This window comes from Podarcis filfolensis (assembly GCF_964270895.1).
Source record: "Podarcis filfolensis genome assembly, chromosome: 3".
Lineage (NCBI taxonomy): Eukaryota > Metazoa > Chordata > Lepidosauria > Squamata > Lacertidae > Podarcis > Podarcis filfolensis.
The window spans coordinates 102,902,201-102,928,614 of record NC_139606.1 but is presented as its reverse complement, the minus strand read 5'-3'; the positions used below and the strand labels follow the sequence as shown (position 1 = coordinate 102,928,614).

Below are 26,414 nucleotides of genomic sequence, written 5' to 3'. Positions count from 1 at the left end.
GTATTTAAAAATGCCAAAATATTTGTGTTGCACTCTTCTATGGGCAACCTTTCTAAAAATTCGATCGGCTTGCATTTTAGAGTTTTTGTTTCCAAAGTCACAGTATTTTTGGTTTAGATATAAAATGTTAACCTCTACCCTAAAGGACTCTAGAGCAGACAATTTGGCTTTCAATATTATGAAACATCCCCTGCCCCCACTGTATATGGGGGAAATAAGGCTGAGAACGTGCCTATGGCCACCTAGTAAGTTCATGGCAGAAGCAAAATTCAAGTATGAGTCTTGATTAAAGCTCAGTTTCTTTGCCACTACACTAGTAGTTCAGTAGTAGACCAATTCACTCATTATATTTCATAATTTCGAGCACTGTTAGAAACTCAGATATATAAGCTAATCGCCAAATGGCACCTTAAACCCATATTATGTTTGCCACAATGATATGTCTAGGCACCCTTTTTTTTGCAGTGGCATTTATTATTATTATTTAATTCTTTTCTGTACTGCTTTATATTTTAAAGAAAAAAATTCAAAGTGGTTTACAAAACATCAGAACATCAAATAAAACAATCCAGAATAAAACAAATGCAAACTGCAAGGAAAATATTTCAGATCCTTCTCTAAGTGGCATTTTGCTTTCCTCATCCTTATTTAGCTACTTAATTTATACAGCTGCCCCACAGCAGAAGAACCCTAGAAGCCAGTGTGATCTAGTGGTTGGAATAATAACATTTAATATAACAAAAATAAAAGTAACATAATGTCTAGTATTGCTTATGTGAATGTAGTCAATAAATATCTGAACCAGGAAAATAAAACACAACTTTCATTCCTCTCACAAGAGCAGTTGCCCTGACCTCACAGCTGTGACTTTCACTAACATAACTGTGCAGGTGGGACCTGCAATTAATGTTGCAGTGCGGAAGGTACCGTATTTTTCGCACGATTGGACGCACCGGACCATAGGACGCACCTAGTTTTCAGGGGGGGAAATCAAGGAAAAAATATGACCCCCCCCCCGCAGCTCTGGGAGCAGTGGACAGGCTGCACGCAGCCTGTGCGCTACTCCAAGACCTTCTCCCTGCTTTTGCGGGAGGTGGCGGAATTCCCCCACCTCCCGCAAAAGCCCACAGGAGCCCCGCGTGACTCCTGCGGGCTTTTCGACCAGGAGGGAGAAGGGACTGAAACGGCCAGTCAGTCCCTTCTCCCTCCTTGGGGAAAAGCCCCCAAGAGCGGCGCGCTCTTTAAAGGCTGCGCAGCTCTTGCAGGCTTTTCTGGAGGTGGGGGAATTCCCCCACCTCGCAGAAAAGCCTGCAAGAGCCGCGCAGCCTTTAAAGAGCGCACGGCTTTTGCCTGCTTTTGCGGGAGGTGGGGGAATTCCCCCATCTCCCGCAAAAGCCCGCAGAAGGGTTGGAGAGTAGCGGGAAGGCGTCGCGCGCCTCCCCGCTGCCCCCCATCCTTTGGGGCTGGTGATGGGGGAAGCGCTGCTTTCCCCACCGCCAGCCTCCAACCCGGGTTGGAGAGTAGCGGGAAGGCGTCGCGCGCCTTCCTGCTGCCCCCCAATCTCTGGGGCAGGCGATGGGGGAAGCGCTGCTTTCCCCACCGCCAGCCTCCAACCCGGGTTGGAGAGTAGCGGGAAGGCGTCGCGCGCCTTCCTGCTGCCCCCATCCTCTGGGGCTGGCGATGGGGGAAGCGCTGCTTTCCCCACCACCAGCCTCGAAGCCGGGTTGGAGAGTAGCGGGAAGGCGTCGCGCGCCTTCCTGCTGCCCCCCAATCTCTGGGGCAGGCGATGGGGGAAGCGCTGCTTTCCCCACCGCCAGCCTCGAAGCCGGGTTGGAGAGTAGCGGGAAGGCGTCGCGCGCCTTCCTGCTGCCCCACATCCTCTGGGGCGGGCAATGGGGGAAGCGCTGCTTTCCCCACCGCCAGCCTCAAAGAGCAGACTCTCCTGGCTTCAGCGGAAGCAACGCGAAGCCTCCGGAGCGCAGGCTTCTGAGGCTTCGTGTTGCTATCACTGAAGCCAGGGAGCCTGCATTCGCTCCATAGGACGCACACACATTTCCCCTTCATTTTTGGAGGGGAAAAAGTGCGTCCTATAGAGCGAAAAATACGGTACCTTTGCAGGATTTTAATCAGTCATGTCATTTTCCAGAATACTCCACTGAATCCCCACCCACACAGGTTTTCCATTTCCCCTTCCTCCCCAGACACTCAGCATTGTGTTGCAAATGAACATACTCTGTGGACCATCGGCTGTGGGGAGGACTGCAGGGCCTGCTCCCTTCCAGGGCCTTTTCCAACTGGCCCAGGGGGCATGGCCCAGGCCCTCACTCTCCCAGCTATAAAGGGACTCCTGCTGCGGGGAAGCCTCAGACCATCGGCTGTGGGGAGGACTGCAGGGCCTGCTCCCTTCCAAGGCCTTTTCCAACTGGCCCAGGCCCTTATTTGGAACAAACTTTTAGGGAAGTGTGGGAAGTGTTCTGCCATTGCTTCCCTGTTCCAAGTGGTTAATGTGTTTTAAAATGTCCTCAAGCAGTCGGTGGCAATTTAAATTTTTATTTCTTTTTTTCCTTTTTCCCTTTGTTGGGGGTGGGTGGGTGGGATGGCTATTTGGTTGGGGATTAATTTTAGTATAATTGTTCTGTTTTTTGTGTTTTTTTATTGGTTCTGTATAGTTTGTGTTTTGTTTTTAAGGGGTGGGATCAGGGCTGCCGGGGAGTGGGGTCCCAGCCAACACGATGGCTGGGACAAGTTCCACAGGGGGGGAAGCACTGGGACATCCGATCTCGGTGATCATGGACAGGAGGAGGAGTTACGCTAAGACCAGACCATGTCATTACCGAGGAGGCAGGTTTAGTCGTTGTTTGAGGACTATCCCTGCCTCCGGGTCTGGCCTTGACCGGATGGATACTGGAATCAACAGGGGAAACCCACATGACCTGAAGGTGTTGCTGTGTAATGCCAGGTCAATGATGAATAAAACCACTGCCATCCATGACCTGATTGTGGATTGAGGATTTGACCTGGCATGTGTGACAGAGACCTAGTTAGAGGAAGCAGATGGGCCTGTCCTTGCCGCTGCTTGCCCACCACGTTTCTCTTATGCACAGCAACCCAGGTCATGTGGGCAGGGAGGGAGGGTTGCAGTGATTTTTAGGAAGTCATTAGCTTGCATCAGGCGTCCTACTGGGAAGACCCAGTTTTCTGAGTGCATGTTCTGGAAGTTGGGCAATGGGGCAGTACAGGATTCCTTTTGGTGTACCGACCTCCCCGCTTCACCAAGGATTCCCTGTCCGAGCTGCTTGAGGTCGTGGTGGATGTTCTCCTGGAGACACCTAGTTTGGTTGTCCTAGGGGATTTTAACATCCATGCCAACACGACCTTACAAGGGGCCGCTCAGGACTTCGTGGAAAGCATGGCCTCCATGGGGCTGCCCCTGAATAAGTTTGGCCCAACTCATAGTCATGGACATGCCTTAGACCTGGTGTTCACCTCTAGTGACGTGGGTGATCTGACACTAAGTAAACGTGAAACAAAAGAAGTGCCATGGTCAGATCACTTCCTGGTGCAACTGGACTTCTCCGCGACCCTTCCCCTCTGCAGGGAGGTGGGACCAATTTGGATGGTCCGCCCCCGCCACTTAATGGATCCAAATGGTTTCCAGAGAGTGGTAGGGGATGCTTTATCCCATGTTGATGGCCTTTCAGCTGATTCCCTGGTGGCCCGCTGGAATGCGGAGTTAACCAGGGCTATCGACTGTCTGGCTCCAAAGCGCCCTCTCCGACTGCATGGAGCCCGGACAGCCCCGTGGTTTTATTCGGAGCTGAGGGCGATGAAACAATCGCTGAGACGGCTAGAGCGTCGGTGGCAGAAAACTCACTCCGAATCTGACCGGACACAGGTTAGAGCTCAACGTTGAGCCTACCAAGTGGCAATAGCGACGGCGAAGAAGACACCTTTGGTAAAGGCTGTTCTCCAATTGGAGCACTTGCAGGCCAGTGTTTTCCAATTGTCTGTGTTTAGATTACATTTTTTTATATATACATAGGGCCCCACATTTATTTATTAAAAAAAATTATATACCGTTGTATCATAATACAATCACACCTCGCGTTACTTCCGGGTTTCGCCGCTTGCGCAGACGCTCAAAATGACATCACGCGCATGCGCAGAAGTGGCAAAAGAGACACGCGCGTGCGCAGACGTGCCATCGCTAAATACGCTTACCTCTAGATGCGAACGGGGCTCCGGAACGGATCCCGTTCATATCTAGAGGTACCACTGTAATATATCACAGTGATTTGCAACAATATAAAAACACAAAGCCAAATAATAAAATCATTAAAAATTAAAAACAAGTGAAAAGTGAAAAGAAATTGAAAACAAACATAAATGGACCATTGTGTGTGGGAGGAGGTGTATTCTTAACTGCCTGCACAGGCATAGCAGAATATAAAAGTTTTCAGCAGGCTTTTAAAAGTTGGCACAGAATGCGCCTGAATTTGCAGGAGGCACAGGGGCAGAGAGTGGAAAAAGTTATTTTCTTTTGCCAGTCTCCTGCAAGTACACCCTCATATACACACATTTATATAAGCACACGCTCACACCCACACAAGGTAAGGGAAGAACTGCTCATCACCTCCCTCCAATAAGTGCCCTATAGCTGTCTCTTACATGGAGACAGGGATCATGGCCAGCACATATAAACCCTACAACATGCTATCCTTACCTGATAAAATTGGCTATGGTAGTGTAAACAAGGATATGCATCTTATCAGCCTGATGCATAGGCATCAATTGTCCCCAGCATGACAGTTCTGGGAACAGATGCAACCTGGCTTCTGCTGTCCCACAAAGTATTGACGCTGCATGTTCATCAGAAAAGAAATTTAGACCAAAAAATTGGGAACTGCTGGCTTTTTTTAAAAAAAAAAGAGAGGCAAGAATTTGGCTACTGAAAGTTTAGCACTTTGTTTACTGTCAGTCAACAGGTGGCCATTTTTCTAAAACGATCAATGTTCTAGATGTGTGATCACTGAAATTACACCATTGCAGAGACATAACAACTATTATATGAAGAATAAGCAGGGAAGGAAAGGGCAACCAGCACAGGATGAGGAGAGGAACTCTCTCAGACAATAATATTCTTACTTCAATTTAGCATAACTTTTTTTTGGAAAACAGTATTTTCCACACACAGTCTTCTGTGATCAGAGCTGTAAGCACCAATATGACAATGTTCTAATTCTTTGCCAGATACCATCTTTCAACGAAGTTCCTCACCTGTGATGTAATTTCAGAAAATAATAAAATGATTATTTCTAGGACCTTTTCCAAAAAGTGATGTTTTTATTTATATAAGGAAAGTTTTCCTTGAATTCCACTAAATAAAACTGATTATCAGCCTGTTTCTATTGGATGAGCTGCAATGATGTCACAGAAGTGAGAAATAACTACAGCTCTTGTTTCGATCTATAAGAATGAGAACTCAGTAAATGCTATGTGGACTCAAAGCAATGTTTCAGAATTCTATGCTAGGGGTTGAACTCTACCAACCAAGATAGAAACCTGACAACTGTGAATAGCCTTTTACTGCCTATGTGACCTCTTCCCAAAAGCTATCAGGACAAATGTTGATAACAGAACTAGCAGAAACTATCTATCTATCTATCTATCTATCTATCTATCTATCTATCTAAAAGATTTAAAGCCAAACTCTTAATCCAAGAATTCAGAAAGTAGCTGACAGAAACACAACTATCTTCAGTCTGCCCCCTCCCCCACTTGAAGGTTTTCTGCTTCCGTGGAAGTGCATACACCTCAAGATATATTCTGCTCTGGACGAGAAAGTTGTGCATGAGTCACTGAAATAATGTTTTTTGTACTGCTATATTTAAGTTTCCTAGCTTGTAAGCTGCTATGGTTAAAATAAAAAACAGGTGGGCAGAGTCAAGAGGGTCATTCAGCCTGCAAGCAAAGCATAGCGGAACTCTTGATGACCTCTTTATTGAGAGCAATAATTTGAGAGCAAGTATGTTCTAGTTCACTCATCTACTACTTGACAATAAAGTGCAATCAGGCTGCAATCCTATGCATGCTTAACTGGGAGCAAGCCCCACTGAGAATAGTTGAACTGCTGAGAAACAAGTATAGGATTGCACTGCAAGAATGTTCATTTTAGTACTTTGTTTAAAAAAAGCCTCCCAAATACCTATAGTGCGTCCGCTAGCTTCATAACATACAATTCACCAACTACTGTAGTTTAAAAACAGACAAACAAAATGGTCACATCCACATCAGTAGAAAATGGGAACGCTTATAATCAAGGCAAAACAACAACATGAAATTTGCTCCAATTGCCTTAGGCAGCAGACTCACATTGTCTCCTAGTGTCGGGCAGGGGAGAAATCAAGGAGCTATCAATTAACTACTGAAAAGGTCAACTACTTAAAACACAGTGGCTTCATGACAGAGTATAGCTGGAAAGATACCATCTAAGATAACTTTCCAACCAATCTGAAAAATGGCCCTGAGACTACAAGTGATGAGCAGCCCCACATCCATCTTCATGACTTATTTATTTTATAAGCAAAAAGCAGCAAGAGGAGGTTGGAATTAGAAGCAGAGTATGGATGGGGAGGAGCTGTGTAGTTCTTTTATATTTGCTGTTTTAAGAAATCACTACCCTTCTGGTTTCTGCCTCACTTTTAAGGAGGAGGGAGAAGAAAGAATACAGACACCCCTAATATTTTTGCTCACAGGGAGAACAGGGGTAATGGAACTAATTCTGAAAAGAAAAACACTTGCAATGGAAAGTTATTAAACAGTCTTACCACCCTCAACTTTCAACATTCGGCATCTGCTTCTCTCTCTCTCTCTTTTTAAAAAGGGTTCCACCACCCAACGGCATTTCCTAAAAAGGGCTGCTCAGTCATGGATACAGCTACCGAGCTGCTCAACTGCCTCGTACCTTGAGTCAGAACAACTGAATCTGTATCCACCGCCCATGTGCCGGTTCATGACTAGGGGCTTCCAGATTTCACGATCCTGCCCCCGTTACCATTTGCCGATTGCCATGGGACTTCTGGGGTATAGGTTTGGTTTTTGGAAGACACCTGTGCATGAATTTGATTTATGTGTGTAGATCAGTGCACGCTGACCAACACACAGTCTTAGCAGTAAGGTTCTGTTCTGATGCCATGAGTAGTCACGACAACCTGTAGATTGCTATCTGTTGCAGACTTCATCTGCCTTCACAGCCGTTGTAACATACCACTTGTTATTATCCGCCTGTTCTGCCGTTGAGGACTTTTTGGATCATTTGTCATAGAATCATAGAGTTGGAAGAGACCACAAGGGCCATCGAGTCCAACCCCCTGCCAAGCAGGAAACACCATCAGCACTCCTGACATATGGTTGTCAAGCCTCTGCTTAAAGACCTCCAAAGAAGGAGACTCCACCACACCCCTTGGCAGCAAATTCCACTGTCGAACAGCTCTTACTGTCAGGAAGTTCTTCCTAATGTTTAGGTGGAATCTTCTTTCTTGTAGTTTGGATCCATTGCTCCGTGTCCGCTTCTCTGGAGCAGCAGAAAACAACCTTTCTCCCTCCTCTATGTGACATCCTTTTATATACAGTGGTACCTCGCAAGACGAGTGCCTCGTAAGACGAAAAACTCGCAAGACGAAAGAGTTTTTCGTTTTTTGAGTTGCTTCGCAAGACGAATTTCCCTATGGGCTTGCTTCGCAAGACAAAAACATCTTGCAAGTTTGTTTCCTTTTTCTTAAAACCGTTAATACCCAGGATGCATTGCTTGAAGAGGTGCAGTTGCGACTTGACTTCGAGGAGCAACTCATAGCACGCGGTGTGGTAGCCTTTTTTGAGGTTTTTGAAGACTTTGGTGATTTTTGAAGCTTTTCCAAAACTTCTTTTGCAGCCATTTGGTAAGTTAAACTTTTAAAACTTTTTGGGGGGTTTTTGGATTTTGGGTTGGGGTGTTTTCTAGGAGGTTTGGTGCTTTTGAATTTTTTGGATGTGAAGCACTGATTTTTTTTGGGGGGGGGGGGTTGCGAAGGTAGGAGCTGTGCTGCCATGGGGCCCAAGAAGACTGCTGCTGCAGAGGCCAGCGAGAGGAAGGAGAAGGTTACACTGGAAATGAAGAAGGAGATCATCCAGAAGCATGACGGTGGAATGCGTGACAGACCTCGCCAGGGAGTATGGGAGGAATCCATCGACCATCGGGACCATCCTGAAGATGAGGGAGAAGATCCTTGCGACTGATGTAGCCAAGGGAGTCACCAGGATCGTGAAGAACCGCCCAGCTGTTCTGGAGGAGGTGGAGAAGTTGCTGCTCATCTGGTTAGAAGAGAAGCAGTGTGCAGGGGACACAGTGACTGAGGCCGTCATTTGTGAGAAGGCCAAGGCCTTGCATGCAGACCTCGTCCAGCAACAGCCAGGAACCTCAGGCGAGCCAGAAGTCTTCAAGGCAAGCAGAGGCTGGTTTGACCGGTTCAAGAAGAGATCTGGAATCCACAGCGTGGTCAGGCATGGAGAGGCTGCCAGTTCTGATGTTCCTGCGGCTGAAGACTTTGCAGCGGAGTTCCTGGAGGTTGTGACGACGGAGGTCTACGTTCCACAGCGGCTGTCCTCCAAAGAACTGAGGGACATTTGCCAGAAGTGGAAAGATGTGCAGGCTTTTGCACAGCGGCACCACCCTGACAAGGACCTGACACGTGACCTTGCGAACACTTTTGATACGAGGGTCATGTCGTCTTTCAGGGAGGTGCTGAAAAGGCGGATGAAGAAGCAGACCATGGACAGGTTCTTCAGCAAGAAGCAAAGAGTGGAAGAGGAACCTTCTTCGAGTTGTCCCCAGAGTCTTAGAAAATGTATGTACAGTACTGTACACTTTGGTGATTTTTAAACTTTTTTTGACCATAGGAACGCATTAATTGATTTTCAATGCATTCCTATGGGAATCCGTGCTTCGCAAGACGAAAAATTCGCAAGACGAAAAATTCGCAAGACGAAAAAACTCGCAGAACGAATTAATTTCGTCTTGCGAGGTACCACTGTATTTGAACATGGCTATCCTATCACCCCTTAACCTCCTCTTCTCCAGGCTAAACATGCCCAGCTCCCTTAGCCGTTCCTCATAAGGCATCGTTTCCAGGCCTTTGACCATTTTGGTTGCCCTCCTCTGGACACGTTCCAGTTTGTCAGTGTCCTTCTTGAACTGTGGTGCCCAGAACTGGACACAGTACTCCAGGTGAGGTCTGACCAGAGCAGAATACAGTGGCACTATTACTTCCCTTGATCTAGATGCTATACTCCTATTGATGTAGCCCAGAATTGCATTGGCTTTTTTAGCTGCCGCGTCACACTGTTGGCTCATGTCAAGTTTGTGGTCAACCAAGACTCCTAGATCCTTTTCACATGTACTGCTCTCAAGCCAGGTGTCACCCATCTTGTATTTGTGCCTCTCATTTTTTTTGCCCACGTGCAATACTTTACATTTCTCCCTGTTAAAATTCATCTTGTTTGTTTTGGCCCAGTTCTCTAATCTGTCAAGGTCGTTTTGAAGTGTGATCCTGTCCTCTGGGGTGTTAGCCACCCCTCCCAGTTTGGTGTCATCTGCAAATTTGATCAGGATGCCCTTGAGTCCATCATCTAAATCGTTGCTAAAGATGTTGAATAAGACCGGGCCCAAGACAGAACCCTGTGGCACCCCACTAGTCACTCTTCTCCAGGATGAAGAGGAACCATTGATGAGCACCCTTTGGGTTCGGTCAGTCAGCCAGTTACAAATCCACTGAGTGGTAGCATAGTCAAGACCGCATTTTACCAGCTTCTTTACAAGAATATCATGGGGCACCTTGTCAAATGCCTTGCTGAGATCAAGGTAGGCTACATCTTTGTCTAGCTCCTTTCCTTTGACATTACTGCCTTGGGTGACCCTGCTGGGAGTACGAGATTCCTGACGGCTTCGCTCACAAGAGTCATAAGAACATGCAAGTCCACTCACCACGACAAGGTGATAATCCAGTGAGTGAGTACCCTATCAGCAGTTCCCCTGTAGATCAGCCGCACAACTCGTGTCATCAAGAAGTCATGCCTTAGGTGTAGTGGACCCAATTCTATACACTCCCTTCCATTAGGAATCAGGCAGAGATGGTCTGGGTTAAGTTTCAGGTATCAGGCTAAAACCATTTTATTTCAGAAGGCCTTTTTACTATGCAGGATGTTTTAATGTTTCTATTTAAAGGTAAAGGGAGCCCTGACCATTAGGTCCAGTCGTGACTGACTCCGGGGTTGCGGCGCTCATCTCGCTTTATTGGCCGAGGGAGCCGGCGTACAGCTTCCGGGTCATGTGGCCAACATGACTAAGCCGCTTCTGGAGAACCAGATCAGCGCACGGAAACGCCATTTACCTTCCCGCCGGAGCGGTACCTATTTATCTACTTGCACTTTGATGTGCTTTCGAACTGCTAGGTTGGCAGGAGCAGGAACCGAGCAACGGAGCTCACCCCGTTGCGGGGATTCGAAACCGCCGATCTTCTGATCGGCAAGTCCTAGGCTCTGTGGTTTAACCCACAGCACCACCCGTGTCCCAATGTTTCTATTTATTGATGTTTTAATATATGTTTTACATATTGTATATTGTATGCTGTAAGTCATATAAATAACCACCAGTAAACAGAAAATTGCTACCCAATCAGAAAGGTTTTGTAAAGTTGATTTTCTCTTTCATGATGCTAGATATGCAAAAAAATGAGTATGGGTATTCAAAGACTAGTAAAACTTGGTGATCCAGCAACTTTTGTGATCATATGGAAGACTTGTAAAAAATTAGCCTACAATTTTTAGTCTAGCAGCTTTTGTGGATTGAAACAAACCGTAGAGTTGTGGAAAAAAATATTAGCCCACTGTTTTTACTAGCCTACCTGCCCACGGTTTACCTGTATTAGTCATTTGTGGACTGAAAGCAAAAAAATATTATGTTTTTCTAAAGCTTAATTCTTACTTATCGCAGCATGATGGCCAGACTACTGCCTATTTAGAAGCCTAATTTATAGTTTAAGCCTTGCATCCCCATCCTATACAAGTTTACAGAGAAATCTGACAGGATCCCACTCCCAGGCTAGTGCTTATAAATATTTTTCAAACACATAAATGTGAAAAGCTTTCAAACAGCTACTTCCAAATCAGTCAACCATTTTCATTTTTTTAAAAACCTACTACCCTATCATGAAAAAATTCATAGTTTTGGAGGAGAGGTTCCTCATCAAAAATTGTATTATTTTACTTTGACAGGAGATAAATTTTCTTCTCAAGAATATATTCTGGCACTGTAGTGAATCAACAGCATCTACATGGAGACAAGATTGCTGGAAGAACTCACCTGCTGGGAGAATGCCCACATAGTTTACTTGATTAAACCAGCTAAGATTATATTAGAATTTGCTACTGATTCTATCATACTCAGTGTATAGAAAGAGCTGCTGCGCTTCTTAATATAATCGAACTAGAGTTATTTACCTAAAGTTTCTTTTTTAAAGCTCAGACATATTTTTGTTACTGATTTATTGTTTGTATGGCTCCCTATAACAAAACCTTCTGGGCAGCTTGTAACAAAAATAATCACATGAAAATAAAAATCTATGCCCAGAATGCAGATAATAAAGCTTTGCTAAGGAGCATTATGGAAATTTAAAACCAAGCAAACCAGAGCAATTTGCCCTGAGAAGTTATAGACGCCCTTTCTCTGGAGGTTTCTAAGAGCATATTGGGTTTTAATCTGTTAAAGTATGGCTTAAACCTCCATTCTTATTACAAAGAGTTGAACAGATGACCTGGAAAGATGGAGTTTTATATGGTTTCATTCAAATACTGAAGCTGCTGTTCAATTAAGTAGAGTAGTTTTCTTATGTAGCTAGAAATGGTTTAGTTTACTTGAACGCTGGGACCAGTAATCGTACACACTATTGTTAGTTAATTTCAATATATTTGAAAGTGCTGAGCAACTCAAATGGAAACCTTATATTAAAGCTGGATGTTTAAGTTTCATTTTTCCATTCCCTCAATTCCCCTTCTATGTTCTCATCCCCTCAGTCCCTTTACTTCTTTTTTCCCCACCCCTTTTCTTTCTTTTCAGCTTTTCACATTTGCTGCTTGAACAGATTTCTCGGTCATGCCGGAGCCAAAAATTTCTAAATTGCCCAAAGGTTATAGAGTGGCACAGCCTCTTTTTGGCATCAGCAGATAAGAGATATATTAAAAACTGCAGTGGACTTGGCACACCAGAATTCCAGGTTGACCCAAAATACAGCATTTGTCACCCTGAGTTTTAATCAGAGTAAACCTAATGGACCTAACTTAGTAATGTTCATTAATTTCAATGGTCTATTCTGAGCTAAACTTAAGTTGAATACTACCTTCCAGAATACTGCTGCAGTCACTGCATTACTAAAATTAAAATGTATTCAATTCAAAATAAATCACATTTTAAAGAACATACATTTTCTATAAGTGGCTCAATTTAGGCCTAGTGCTCAACCATTACTACCAAAACAAAGCCTTTACATAAAATATTAATTGGTGTTACTTGTCTGCTATGGATGACATAACAGTTACCCATAAAGAATGAGACACTCGGGTAAATAAACTGAAGAACTATCCCATAGATGTCAACAATACTGGACCAGCTCTTCCATTTTTATAGGAAGGGTCATTCCATGCCAAATCACCTGATTTTAATAGTCGACTGTGCTCTCACGACTCAGATTTTCTCCATTTTTAAAAAAATTGTAGATACCTATGAGATAAGCTCAAAATAATATTTCAAGATTTTTTTGGTCCAAATTTTGGACCAAATTTTGGGCGCAGGAGAATTTTTTGAAAATTTCAATTTTTGTGCAATTTAGGCTAACGGAATTTCTGCGTCAGTGTAGAAAAAACCTCCTGTTTCGCTTATTTTTCAACCAATTTGGCTTATTTTGGTATCAAAATAAAGCTAATTGTGGTCTCTTTCAAAATAAGGTATAAAAATGATCTTAAGTGCCACAGAAAAGGGTCACCAACCATTCAAAGTGAATTTTTGTTATTTTATTCCCGGTAGGTTCGATAAGCCACAGCACGCAAACCACAACTAACATATATTTCGTACTTTTGTTGTAGAATGGGCTAACCATGTACTTGTTATGTTTTAAAAATAAGGAGGGTGTTTTTTGCAGTTATAATTTTTTACAATTTTTATTTATTTTTGTACAGGTTTAATGTCTCTCTGAGCCTGAAATAACTCACACATTCATGAGAATAGTTAAAACTGTACCCTCTTATGTTACAATGTCATCTAATATATTTTAAAAAATAAGTTTTATTGATTATTTAATAAAAACAAAATACGTCTCAGGGCCCTTGTTCATTTATTGTGTAAAACACTCCTGCAATGATATGGTCAAAGCTATTTTGTTTCCCATACATGTAATATGGTCAATGATGCTGGATGGATATATATTGGATTTTATAATTTAATATTCAACCAAATAACACAATGTAACATTTGTCATATAAACAAAAAAGAAATAAAAACCATGACTTCCCTCAACTTCCCCTTCTGGTTCTTTATTTATTACTTCTGCTTAATTTTTGTCCTATTTTTACGACCTTATACCTCTCAATATACTTAAATTCTTATCATTTTTATACCAAATTTTCTTTCATAATTATATCTTGCACTGAATTATTCCATATTATTATTTCCTGACCTTTAAACTTACTTTCTTACTTTTAAGTGTTTAATCAAACCCTGCTATTGAGTCCATTTCTTTACAATATTTCTGTAGATACATCATAAACGGTTCCCAGTCTTTTTTAACGTCTTCATTATCATTGTCTCTGAGTCTTCCCGTGAGTTTCGCCATTTCTGCATATTCTATATATATAAATCTTTATTGCGGTCCAAAGACCCGTAGAACAATTTCAGAACAAAATACAATTGAGACAGCCAACCACAAAAGAGAGAGAAACCGAGGCGGTCATTTTGTTTTGTCTCAAACATGATGATCTTTGATTCTTATAACTTCTGAAAGAAACTTTGCCACGGCCAGTGTAATATCATTAGACCTATCATCCAAAAGATATTTAATATGGAGCAAAAAAATCTTAAAATATTATTTTGAGCTTATCTCATTTAAAAATTTGAGCAAAATCTGAGTCGTGAGAGCATATGGCACCAGGTGATTTGGCGGGGAATGACCCAGAAGAAAGAACTGCAACAACCAGTCCTAATGAATCCAACTACTTGGGTTGTCCAACAGTCACTGGAAAAGCTGTCTGCTTCATATAGTTAAATGTATTACCAAGGCAGTCTAAATGTTTATTAGTTTCAAGCATCTTTTTTAAATAAGGAAAATACAATTTAAAGATGCAGGTTTGCCATGTTGCACCTATTTAGGCATAACAATTTCAATGGCACTAACCAAGCATGACTGGATGTTTCTGCCTTTAGGCAGAATTTTCGATAATCCAAACTGCTCGTTACACAGTAGTGTAAGTCAAACCAAAAAGTATAAAACACTGTTTGAATTGCCAACAGAGGTCAACTAAACAAGTAGGACAAGTAATAGTGAAAGTTTGTTTTAAAAAGGTAGGAAAAGAGAAAGCTGCAGGGCCATTTCCAAAGCCAAAAAAGGACATGGAGGAAAGAATCCAGAATAGGAATGAAAAAAGACAACAAGCAGTGGTTTGAGCCTTTGCTTCATGGCAAGGGACAAAAATATGAACATATATGGTGTCATGTTATCTGGCCCTGTAAAACAGGCATTTTAGGTAAATTAACACAAAATCCACATACCTGTTTTAGAGGGAAATGCTTTACTCAATGGAATTTGCTTCAAAGTGTACACTGGATTTGTGGCTTTAAACTATCAGCAGATCAGCAGTTTACTTTTTAGAAGGCCTTACAGCTTGATCCAAATGCAAAGTCAGAATGAGCATGAACAGAAATACTGGCCTTAGGACTTCAAAATTAACATTTTGGTTTGGAAATTTATGCTGCAGCTCAAGAAGATGTGTGGTATATGTCCCTGCTCAATGAGTACAAATGTTTTAGAACCTAATATGAAATTGTTTTCTAAACATCTGTCTTTAATAGGACTTTAACAGAATAGTCCTAGTCGTATCTATTCAGAATTAAGTCCTACTGAAATCCACAGGACTAACTCCCAGATAAATGGGGTTAGCATTGCAGCCTAACTTTCTAGGAAGAAGTACGGTTAGGAGCCATAAACTCACACAGAATTTAAAGTAACAATGCAGAGTAAATAGTTTAGAGAAGCCTTTCTCAACACAGTGCCATTCAGATATTCTGAACTACAGTTTCCATCATCCCTGGCCATTGGCCACACTGGCTGGAATTGAGCCTGGAACATTTGGAAGACACCGCATTGGAGAAGGGTGATTTAGAGTGTATTTTTTTAAAATACAGTCTACTTCTGACAAACTAAGGATCATGAAATATGACAATTCAGCAGTGAAGGACTTAGGAATGAGCAAAGTAGAAATGTAGTAAGTATACCCAAGTCAGCTGTCGGTGCAACTTCTGTAACCCAAACGTCTGCTAATAACAAACTGCTGACCAATATTACCAGGTAAATGTAAATGTAAATCCCACACTGGCTTTAAGAACTATTATCAAAGTCTGTAACTACTCTCAGGATCACATTTTGTGTCCAATCAGTGGCTAGTATGTTGGCTTTGGGTTCAAATCCATTCTCAGCCATGAAGAGACATGAACTTAGCTTGCCACATACTGATAAAATGTTGTTACAAGGCTGACTAGGCTTAAAATATTATGTGAGCTATAGAAAGGATTTAATAGCAAAGTTACAATGTTACAGCTGAACTAAGCCTGAAACTTTCAGTCAGAATGTTTTGATGAGAACAGCCAAACACTAACAACCCATGTCCTTTAAGTTTCTATCCAGCTAGCACAGTTAGGGTCTTGACCAAAAACTAAGTATTAACACAATAGTTTTAGTATTTGGAGTGAAAATCTGTTACATGACCATAAAAGGACAGCAGTGTAGACTTACTTGCCTAACCTCAATAAATTTAAATATAGTATATCAAGTGCCAAGCCACTGAACACATCTCTTCCTCAGAATTACCTGGCCTTCTAGGAAATACTGTTTTAATTCTGAAAGGAAAATAATCTGAAACACTTTGCATACAACTTGTCCAATGTTATATAAAACAACTCAGTAATCTTAGATCATGGCTGCACTGAATTCTCTACAATATTTCTAGGACTAATTCAGTACTAGTCTCCAACTACATACATGCGGTAAACAGAGAGAACAAAGGGAAACAATGCAATTTCTACTGTGTTAAGTATTAATAAGGCTCCCAGCAACCTAGTTAATTTAGAGAATGCCCTGCTCTGTTCCCCTTTGACAGTTTTAATGAAAAACTATGTCAATACTAAACTCTCACAAACTGAAATATATACACAGGAAGGTGATCTACAAGATATTTCACTATGACAGATCCACAGTGAAAGATTCCTCCTCTTCTTCAGGGAGATCTTCATTCAAGAATATCTAATGTCCTAAATTTATTGTGACACGCTTGTGTATATAAAAATTTAAGGATATTAAAAGTGTTCCACAAATCTACAGATATTACTGTCTATGAACATTTTTCGTTTGCAATTTATGAAATTTTGTAAAACATTCCAGCACTCACATGAAGAATTTCCTGGCCGAAGTCTTAGTGACTAAAAAGCCGGATGTGTTTTTGCACAAATGGGTATTTCCTCCGGGCACTTCCACATTGCTCTATTTCACTGTCCTACAGGTGACCCAGAATGAACAATTTATTTTGCATGGTAATCTGCAAGAAAAGCAATCCTCATGCTCCTCATTAAGCGTTCAGGTTGTCTTGGGGTGAAAGCATTTCCTGGATATTTTTATCCTAGAAATATCATGCATCATGCTCCCTCCTGGTTATGCCTGTGAAGCCATCTTGTGTGAAAGAGACCTAAAACCAAAGTCAGTATTGTATGCATATACACTACAAAGATAAAATTGAACTAGGAAAGCTGTTTTGCTTGACTAAGCACTGTGTCTTAAGGCAAAGGTTTTATAATGGAACATATTTCCTGACACAACATTTTTACTTATTTCTTTCTAAGGCCAATGTACACTTAAACCCTAGAAAGTCACTGCTAGTCAGCAGCAGGCAATAGTCAGTGAGGTGGACCAGTGCTCTGATAGTTTAAGGCAGGTTCATGTGTTCATACGCAAGTGTGTCACAATGAAATCAATGAACCTGCTTCTGAGTAAATATATTGGCTTATAAGGCTCTGAGCAATTAGATCTAGACATCAGGCATAATCATATACGTAATTGGTTTCCAAACCCAAGGCTGCAATTCTATTTTTAGTTGTGCTGTACATCATTATTTTATGTTTGCAATATTTTGTCATTTTAATGCATTCTGAAATACCTTGAAGAAGGCCTATAAATAAATAAAAAAAACTGATTGATTAAATGGGGTGGGGGGAGAGAACATACCTACTTCACAAGGTTTGTTTTTATTAAAAAAATAAGACTGTTATCCAATACACATACCTGGCAACATGACCAAGAGAATATAGCAGTACTTCAGATTAAACTTTTATTTATTTACAATCAAACAGAAGAATTAGATTCTCCTATCACATAGTTAGTAAACTGGTTATAAATTTGTATTTCATCACACTTTAAGGCTCATGTTAAAGTGAGATTACATGCTAACTCAGTTTAAAAGTTCACATAATACTGGGTAGGGTTATTTATTTATGTTTTAATTTATATACCACCCTATACACGGAGGTCCCAGGCGCTTTACAGAATAAAATCAAAATATAAAACCATGAAATACATTATAAAAATAAAAACAGCAACAACCCAGTAACCCACCTACAAAAAAAACACATATTAAAAGAGCATAGTACAAAAAAAGTTGCATTAAGCATTAATACAGCAGTCTTTAATACAGCACCATGTACAGAGAACTTGAACACAACAACTCTGTCATTCTCAAGATACTACCCTGCTCTGAGGTATGGTGTGATATCAGTCTTACAGATAATGGGACAGACTGAACAAAGTGACTTATCCAAGACTGCTTCTAGCAGGACAAATTTTGTACAGGCAGTACTATAATACAAACTCCATGTAGCGGTGTGCAACAATCACAGACCCATGCCATTGAAAATGGCTGCAGCCTCCCCATTCAAGTTCATACACATCCAGTTTGTTATATCTAATCACTGTATTAAAAAATATGCATGCTATATGCACATTTCTCCCTACACCGCAGGGCTTAGGGGCACAAAATCCATCACATTTGAAGTCACCTTCAGTTTATCCATGGCTGAGAAGAATACAATAGAAGACCAATCCTGTCAAGCACAGAACCACAATAGGGGGCAACTAGATCTCAGTGCCAAAGCCCATGCTTTGTGTGTACAGTACTAAAGTGCTGGCTAAATAATCTCAGCAAACCTGGGAAAGGGACAAATTCTCCAAGCTGCTGCTAGGCTGAATAAGAAATCTGGGCTTGACAGGGTAATAGCTTTAACCAGCATAAAGCAGCTTCTTACATTCGGATGGATTTTTCATTCCTTTGTACTATCTACTCATTACAACCATTTCTTACATACCCTACTTGGTAACAATGTTGCATATTGAGTTATCAGTTGCAATGATTGTGAACTCATCTAATGCAGTATCTGAACAGGTCAATAAGGCTTGGGGTGATTTTAAGGAAAGAGCAGGCTACTATTAAGGATGGAATGGGCACCCATTCACTGCAGGACCCACCCCTGGAATAACCATAACCACCTCTGGGGAAAGCATGCTACCAGCTCTGAAGAAACTGGCTGGAGCACACTTGCCGATATTGAATTTCAAAGCAAGGAAAACCTGGACATTTATAGGAGAGCCCTAAGAAAACCCTACTAACGACTCCTGCTAAAATCTTGACATGCATCTGACTGCAACTCATTCCCACACCGACCATGCAGATCAATAATAATAATAATAATAATAATAATAATAATAATTATTATTATTATTATTTATTATTTATATCCCGCCCATCTGGCTGAGTCTCTCCATCAAGTGTTAAAAACAACACAGCATTAAGTATTAAAAACTTCCCGAAACAGGGCTGCCTTCAGATGTCAGATCAAGTCTTCAGAGGCCACAAAAATAACGGCCACCCCCACCTACCACCAATAAATATAATACAAAAACGGACTCGCCAGTCTGCAAAACGGAGGAAAGGATATTTGTGCAGTTCCGCCCACCCCGCTGACATTATTTCAGCTTACGTCTTCCTCCAGCCCCTTCGTGCTCAAGACCAGAGGCAGCAAGGCGGCAATTGCACATTAAGCCCCCTCCTCACCTTTCCAACTTGCAAAATGAATGAATGAAAGGCGGCGGTCTGCAGTATAAAGTTTATCTTCCATGGCCACGGTACAGTCAGGAGCATTACGCCCCTTAAAGCTGCAAAGCCTTTGCATTTTTTATTTTATTTTTTGGAGGGGGGGCGGTGTTGCCCGCCTCCCTCCCGTCCCGTTAACATTTCCCTGCGGGGGAGGGAAGTGCCAGCCCAGGCAGGTCGCCCTTCCCACGACGGGGCCTTCCTGGGGGGGGAAGGGTGGGTTGTTGGGCCGGCCGGCCAGGCCTCCCCGCTCCCCCTTTTCCTCTCACGGCGAACCCCCCCCCCTCGGTCTAGTCCGCCCAGCCGGGCTCACCTACTAAGCGGCGGCTCAGGGCCGTTGGAGGCGGCCGCGGAGGCTGGCGGTGCTGGAAGGCCGGCGCATCTCTCTGCCTCCTCCTCAGCGCCGCGCCGGCTCCCTCCTGGGTTCCAGCATCACCCCGGCCTGTCGCAGAGGCGGCGGCGGTGGCGGCGGCGGCAGCAGCAACGCGGAGCCCCCTCCCCTCACGCGGCCTGCGAAACGGCTCTTGCCTCAGGCCCAGCCAGCGAGCGAGCCGAGAGACACTGTAGAGAAGGAGGAGGAGGATGGGGCGAAGGAGACAGGGGGCGGGCGGAAGGGTGGAGTGACGGCGCCGAAGCCAATCGCAACGAAAGGGCAGCCTCGCGTCCTCCGGCCAACCGTTAAGCTCGGCTGAGGCGGGGAGCAGGCCTGGAGAGAAACGTAGCAACGCGGCCTTCTTCGACGTCCCCCTGATTAGAAGCGAGGCAGCCAATCCCCGATCGTGGGAATAAGTAATATGCAAGCCACGCCCATCCCTCCCTCCCCTTCTCTCTCTCTTAATCGCGCTCTTCTCCGCCCCCCTAGCGACCATCTTGGCTGAGGGCAGATTGCCAGGGCAGTAGGACGGTGTCGCTTCAGCGCCCATTTTGGAATGGGGCACAGCTGACAGGAAGGACGGCGATTTTTTAAATGATTTTTTAAAAGAAGAAACGGATCCCTATCCATGGTTACGAAGGAGTAAGCCTCGTAAATGACCTGAATGCGAACTACTGCCCTCTTGGAGAGGCCCGGAAAGTCTTGCACAGTAATCGTTGGCATATCCCATGATGCTCTGCGACGGGGAAAGTGAAATGAAACGATTCCGGCGATAGTTTTTTGCGTTCTTGCCAGCGGGAAGACCGCGTTTTGTGGGAACGGGGTCTTGCTTTATCAAGGGCGCGACTACGTGGTAAACGAGCAGTTACCGTGGGGAAACTGCCATAATGCAGTGTGCCCCAAACTTGGGTCGCCAGCAGTTTTCGGACTACAACTCCCACCATCCCTCGCTAGCAGGACCAGTGCTCAGGGATGATGGGAATTGTAGCCCCCCCCCCCAAAAAAAATCTGAAACCCTGCACAAGCGACCCTCATTCTTCGGAGGCACCCGCAAAAATCTACTTGGCTAGTTGGCAAATGGGATGGAGGACATTCCTTTGTAGGACTTGCCCAATTTTTCGAAGCCAGAGTGTGGGCCATGCCTTGTTCTAACATGAAATATAAGCATAGTTGTCAACTTTTCCCTTCTCTTGCGAAGAATCCTATTCGGAATAAGGGAATTTCCCTTTAAAAAAGGGATAAGAAAGCGGTGGTATCAATCCGTGCTCCTGGAAACACAATAATTGTAACAAGGACACAGCGAGGAAGCTAAGCACTTTTAATTAGGCATCCCTGAAAGAACAAGCGCCCCCTCCCCCCCCGCTACGTAAGAAGTGCTTGCAATGGTCCGTCTAGTATCCCTCTCTCCTCCATGAATTAGACTAATCCTCTTTTAAAGCCATCCAAATTGGTGGCCATTGCGGGTTCTGCTGGCAAAAGAGGGCCAGCCCTCAAAAGCCCCTTCTGGCAGCGGGCGAAGCGCAGCCTCGGTGCGTGAATAAACAAGTATTGTTGCAATATTAAAACATGCATTAGAAATACACCGATTGTAAGGTACATAGGAATAATGACCTGCAAGGATTACGGGGAAGCGATCGGCGTTTTAATTCGCACGTTTGCTCTAAAGCAAGCTCCTCTACATCCGGCGACTCTAACATCCACCTAACTGCGGATCGGGCCCATTGCAGGGAGGCACCTTTACTTCCTTACCCCAATACCACCCGCGTGTCTCCTCGGACCTGCGCAGAGGGTCGCAGGGGCTAATTTGCATTGCCCAGGATTCCTTGCGCGCCCGTGGGGGGGGGAACCAATAGTAATGTTTCTCTGGAGATTTCTTTCACGTTTGCGAACAGCTGGGCCATATTCTGCTTCCGTAGCTCCTGGAGTCAGTGTGGAATGAGAAAGCCCAAAAATTGAGTCACCATAATATGAAGAACAGTCGCCGGTTTTGTAGTTACGTTCGCAAACGACACGGTTGCGATTTGTGAATTTGGGACGTTGAGGTCTGTGGGTTCGGATCTCTCCTCTTAGCCAATTTTTGGCGGTCCAATGGGGGGCTAGCAATAGGGTAGACTGTTTTGTAATTTTCGTGCTTTCAGTAGGCCTAGAAGGCGGGGCCTTTAATCTTGGAATTGATAGTAGAAGTGGTTACCCACATGAGAAGTTTGGAAAATTCTGAGTTGGAAAGTTGAGTATTTGAGTGGAAGGTTGCTGCTCTCGAGAAAGATCGTCCGCTCCACTTAAATTTGATTTTAGCGGCTGTTGGGGAAGCAAGAAATTATATTTTATAACACTCCAATTCATTTAGCAGGATGCTTCTTGTCAAAGTGTAAGAATCCCGATTGCCTGCTCTCCAGTTTTCTCGGAGTTCATCCTCGCGCACCCCTTTAATTCTGTAATTTAGAAAGCGCTTTCCCCTCCGCCAACTGTGGCGAGAGGGCGCCTGCATAAAGGTATCGTCCCCGCCTGCAGTCTTGGTGCTCTGCAAACGACATTCCGCGTGTGAGACTTCCTTCCGCCTGTGTGCATTGGAAACTTTGCACGGAGGAAGCGAGTTGGGTTCCTGTTAAGTTAATTTGGGTAGTGTTGCAGCCCAAGATTGCTTTCTCCCCCGAAGATGCACCAGTTCACTCAGAATTAATTTCTCTCTCTCTCTCTCTCTCTATATATATAGATATATATGAACAGAGAGAGAGAGAGAGAAATGTAGGGGATTCAGCTAAATGAATAAATTCAGCTTGGGGTGTCTCAACTCTACAATAATGAGTGCGGCGTTTTAATTCGCACGCTTGCTCTAAAACAAGCTCCTCTACATCCGGGAAGTCTAAAACCCACCGAACTGCCAGTCGAGCCCAGTGCAGGGAGGAGCCTTTACTTCCTCACCCCGATCCCACCCGCGCGTCTCCTCGGACCTGCGCAGAGGGTCGCAGAGGCTAATTTGCATTGCCCAGGATTCCTTGCGCGCCCCGTGAAGCCGGATAAAAACCCAGCATTTCTCTGGAGATTTCTTTCACGCTTGCGAACAGCTGGGCCATATTCTGCTTCCGTGGCTCCTGGATTCAGTGTGCAATGGGCAAACCGGGATAGGAGTCATCATAACATGAAGAAGAGTCGCGGGTTCTGTAGCCATGTTCGCAAAGAAAAGTCTCTCGGTGTATGAATGGGACGATATGTCCAGTTTGGATGGGCTTTTATCCTAAATTTTTGGAGGCCCAATAGCGGGCCGCCAATGGTTGTGAAAGGTACAGCAGAGCTTATTAGTCTCCGTGGTGTTAGCAGTGCTCAGAAGGAGTTAGTTTAAGGCTTGCTTACCTTGAATTATTGTGAAATGGATGCACAACTATGCGCATTGGAAACTCTGCAGGAAGGGAGCCAGTTCTGTTCCTGCTTAATAGTTTTGGGTGTTGTTGCAGCCCTGTTTATTGTTTTCTTTAAAAGTGCACAGCTCTTGAAAGTTTATGGGAATTTATTTCACCAGAAGTGGCAGTGGGGGCAGAGTTTACTCAAAAGTGCCTCCTTTTCGCTGTGGCGTTTCTCCTCTTGTCTGCAGCACTAAGGTCCTCCTCCCTCGCCAAGCCTCTTTTCCGCCTCCACTTCTGCTGTAGCTGCCAGGAGAGTCTCAGTGCTTATTTGCATAGCCCCATGATGCTGTGCGCACGGGGGAAGCAGGCTTTAAAGGTGCGAAAAATAGAAAAGACAACTAGGTAAAGGTAAAGGAACCCCTGACCATTAGGTCCAGTCGTGGCCGACTCTGGGGTTGCGGCGCTCATCTCATTTTATTGGCCGAGGGAGCCGGCGTACAGCTTCCGGGTCAGGTGGCCAGCATGACTAAGCCGCTTCTGGCGAACCAGAGCAGCACACCGAAATGCCGTTTACCTTCCCACCAGAGTGGTACCTATTTATCTACTTGCACTTTGACTTGCTTTTGAACTGTAGGTTGGCAGGAAGGAAAGACACCTATTTCTCTTCGAAAACGTTGCAACCCCGTTTATCGTGGGGATGGTGTCACGCCGGAGAGGCTCTGTGATTCAGCCACAAACGAATTGCCACAGTGGTGAGACACATAACCCACTGATGTCCAAACTTTTTCCAAAGAGGGCCAGATTTGATGAAGTGAAGTTGTTGACCTTTTTCCTTTTTTAGGATTAAAGTTGTTGAGGGTTTTTTTAGGATTTTACCCAAAGGGGCCAGATTAGGCCCCCCGAAACGGACTTTGGACATGCCTGCCATAACCTCTTCAAGCATTAGTATTACTAAACTGAAAACTATGGAGTAAACCTGGTCTGAATAGAAATATTGCATTCTTGTCTCATTACATTTCTTAAGGCTATTTTTGGTCATCTGCATACTATCCTTTGCTTTTTCCAGTAGGACTAATTGCAGTCGTTAACAGTCGTCAACAGCTTTATCATAACCATTGAGTTAATCACCTATCTCCTACTACCCTTCTGACAAAAACCCCACCCTTCCACTAGATATAAGGGTCCGGTGACTTCTGTTTCAGTGTATCTGAAGAAGTGTGCATGCACACGGAAGCTTATACCAGTAACTTTTGATATAACTGTAAAAGCTACTCTGAAAATTCATTATTCCAAAAATGAAACCTTCAGCTGGTTGTAAATATTAAGATTATACCAGGAAGAACAAGTCTTTCTGTAAAAAAATGATTTAAATCAAGTCTTATTGACTAGTGGCACATAAGTTATTGCTTTGGCCTCTGCCCTTAGACATGATGAGATGCCCATAGGGTTGCCATACATCCAGAATTTCCTGGACAAATACGGAAGACTGCAGTTGGCAGGAGTGTCTGGCCAAAAATTGGCTGAATAGACATTTGGGGAAAGCTCACTACTGCAGATGCTCACTATACCAAAGTTTCTGGGGACTTTGCCACATTTCTCTCCCACCCTGTGAAGGAGCAGCTTTGTGTTCATTGCGACACAGACGCAAGAAGAGGCCGGTCTTCTATTGATTTTTATAGATTTATAGATTTTTATTCCTCCACTCTCATTGTTCTAACCCAACCTGTCCAAAAATTAGGATGGCTACTGTTTGCGCCATCTAGTGAAAACTGAGTGGGAACTGCATTTCGTTTTTGTCACTTGCAGTGATGCTGCAGAAGATCAATCTGCTAATTTGGAGTCTTGAATTGAAAACTAAGGGATGATGAGCAAATACGCCTTCACCCTTTTCACTTCTAGTGCTTTTTTCTTAATAACATGGACATAGGAATGTAAGAAGCTTCCTCATATTGAATCAGACTGTTGGTCCAACTAGTTCAGTACTAACTGCTGTGACTCGTTGTGGCTCTGCAGAGTTTTGGGCAAGGAACTTGTCCCAGTTCACCTGGAGATGCTAGGGATCAGCGCTGTCTTTAGCATATTGTGCCGCCGGGGTGCAAAGATCCGCCCAGTGCCCCCAAATTTAGTTTAGCCCCCAAATTCACTTTTATTATGCTTATGTCAGACACCACGCTTACGCCTTATCTCTTGTTTATGAAAGAAGGGAGAAAAAAGAAAAACTTTTTTATTTGCTCATTTATTTACGATACACTTACACTTAAATATACAACAACACCACACTTAAACTTATAAGTGTTGTTTAAGCACCTACTTAAGAGAAACATCAGTCGTGTCAAAGGTGCCGCTGACCCCGCTGCCGCATAGCAGCTCAATACAATACGTAACATCATATTTTGATGTAAGAGTTATTTCCGTGTGCATGGTGCTGTTGTGAATGACTAGCGCTGCTGGTGGCGTGGCGCGTCTTTGGTAAATGAGCGCACAAAGTCGAAAGTCCTTTACTGAAACCGTAGGTATACTTTGAGGGATGCGGGTGGCGCTGTGGGTTAAACCACAGAGCCTAGGACTTGCTGATCAGAAGGTCAGCGGCTCGAATCCCCGCGACGGGGTGAGCTCCCGTTGCTCGGTCCCTGCTCCTGCCAACCTAGCAGTTCGAAAGCACGTCAAAGTGCAAGTAGATAAATAAGTACCGCTCCGGCGGGAAGATAAACAGCGTTTTCGTGCACTGCTCTGGTTCGCGAGAAGCGGCTTAGTCATGCTGGCCACCTGACCCGGAAGCTGTACGCCGGCTCCCTTGGCCAATAAAGTGAGATGAGCGCCACAACCCCAGAGTCGGTCACGACTGGACCTAATGGTCAGGGGTCCCTTTACCTTTACCTTTAGGTATACTTTTCAGTAATACCTAGGTATATATGTATTTTGTTTTTCTAGCTTGATTAAAATTATTATTTCACAACAGGTAGATAGTTAAGAGTTTGGGTGGCTTCCTGGCACCCCCCAGAATTTGGCGCCCGGGTGCCCCGCACCCCTTGCACCTTCGGGTAAAGACGGCCCTGCTAGGGATTGAACCTGTGAGGCAGGCTATATAGTGATTTTCTCAACAAACTGTTACAGCACACTTAATAATACCATATACGGTGCAATCCTATACACCTTTCCTCTGACGTAAGTCCAACTGAGTTCAGTAGGACTAAGCGCGTATAGAATTGAGC

General features: G+C 43.9%; 1 protein-coding gene and 1 long non-coding RNA gene across 5 annotated transcripts in view; both read left to right on the top strand.

Moving 5' to 3' along the window:
* LOC310758846 overlaps positions 1–13,213 on the top strand; it is a 50,926-nt gene extending 37,713 nt beyond the window's left edge. For 3 of the 4 annotated variants that reach the window (XR_014545999.1, XR_014546000.1, XR_014546002.1), the window contains 2 exons: positions 9,917–10,038; positions 11,308–13,213. This is a non-coding gene — a long non-coding RNA (uncharacterized lncRNA). The remainder of the gene's footprint in view (positions 1–9,916; positions 10,039–11,307) is intronic. The other variant, XR_014546001.1, reaches the window with a different exon arrangement.
* Positions 8,174–8,917, top strand: LOC310759016 (putative CENPB DNA-binding domain-containing protein 1; the record flags this gene model as incomplete). The annotated part of the gene is made up of 2 exons (XM_083605776.1): positions 8,174–8,602; positions 8,633–8,917. The coding sequence occupies 2 exons, from the start codon at positions 8,174–8,176 to the stop codon at positions 8,915–8,917; spliced, it is 714 nt and encodes a 237-aa protein (XP_083461902.1).
* Positions 13,214–26,414: the final 13,201 nt, after the last annotated feature.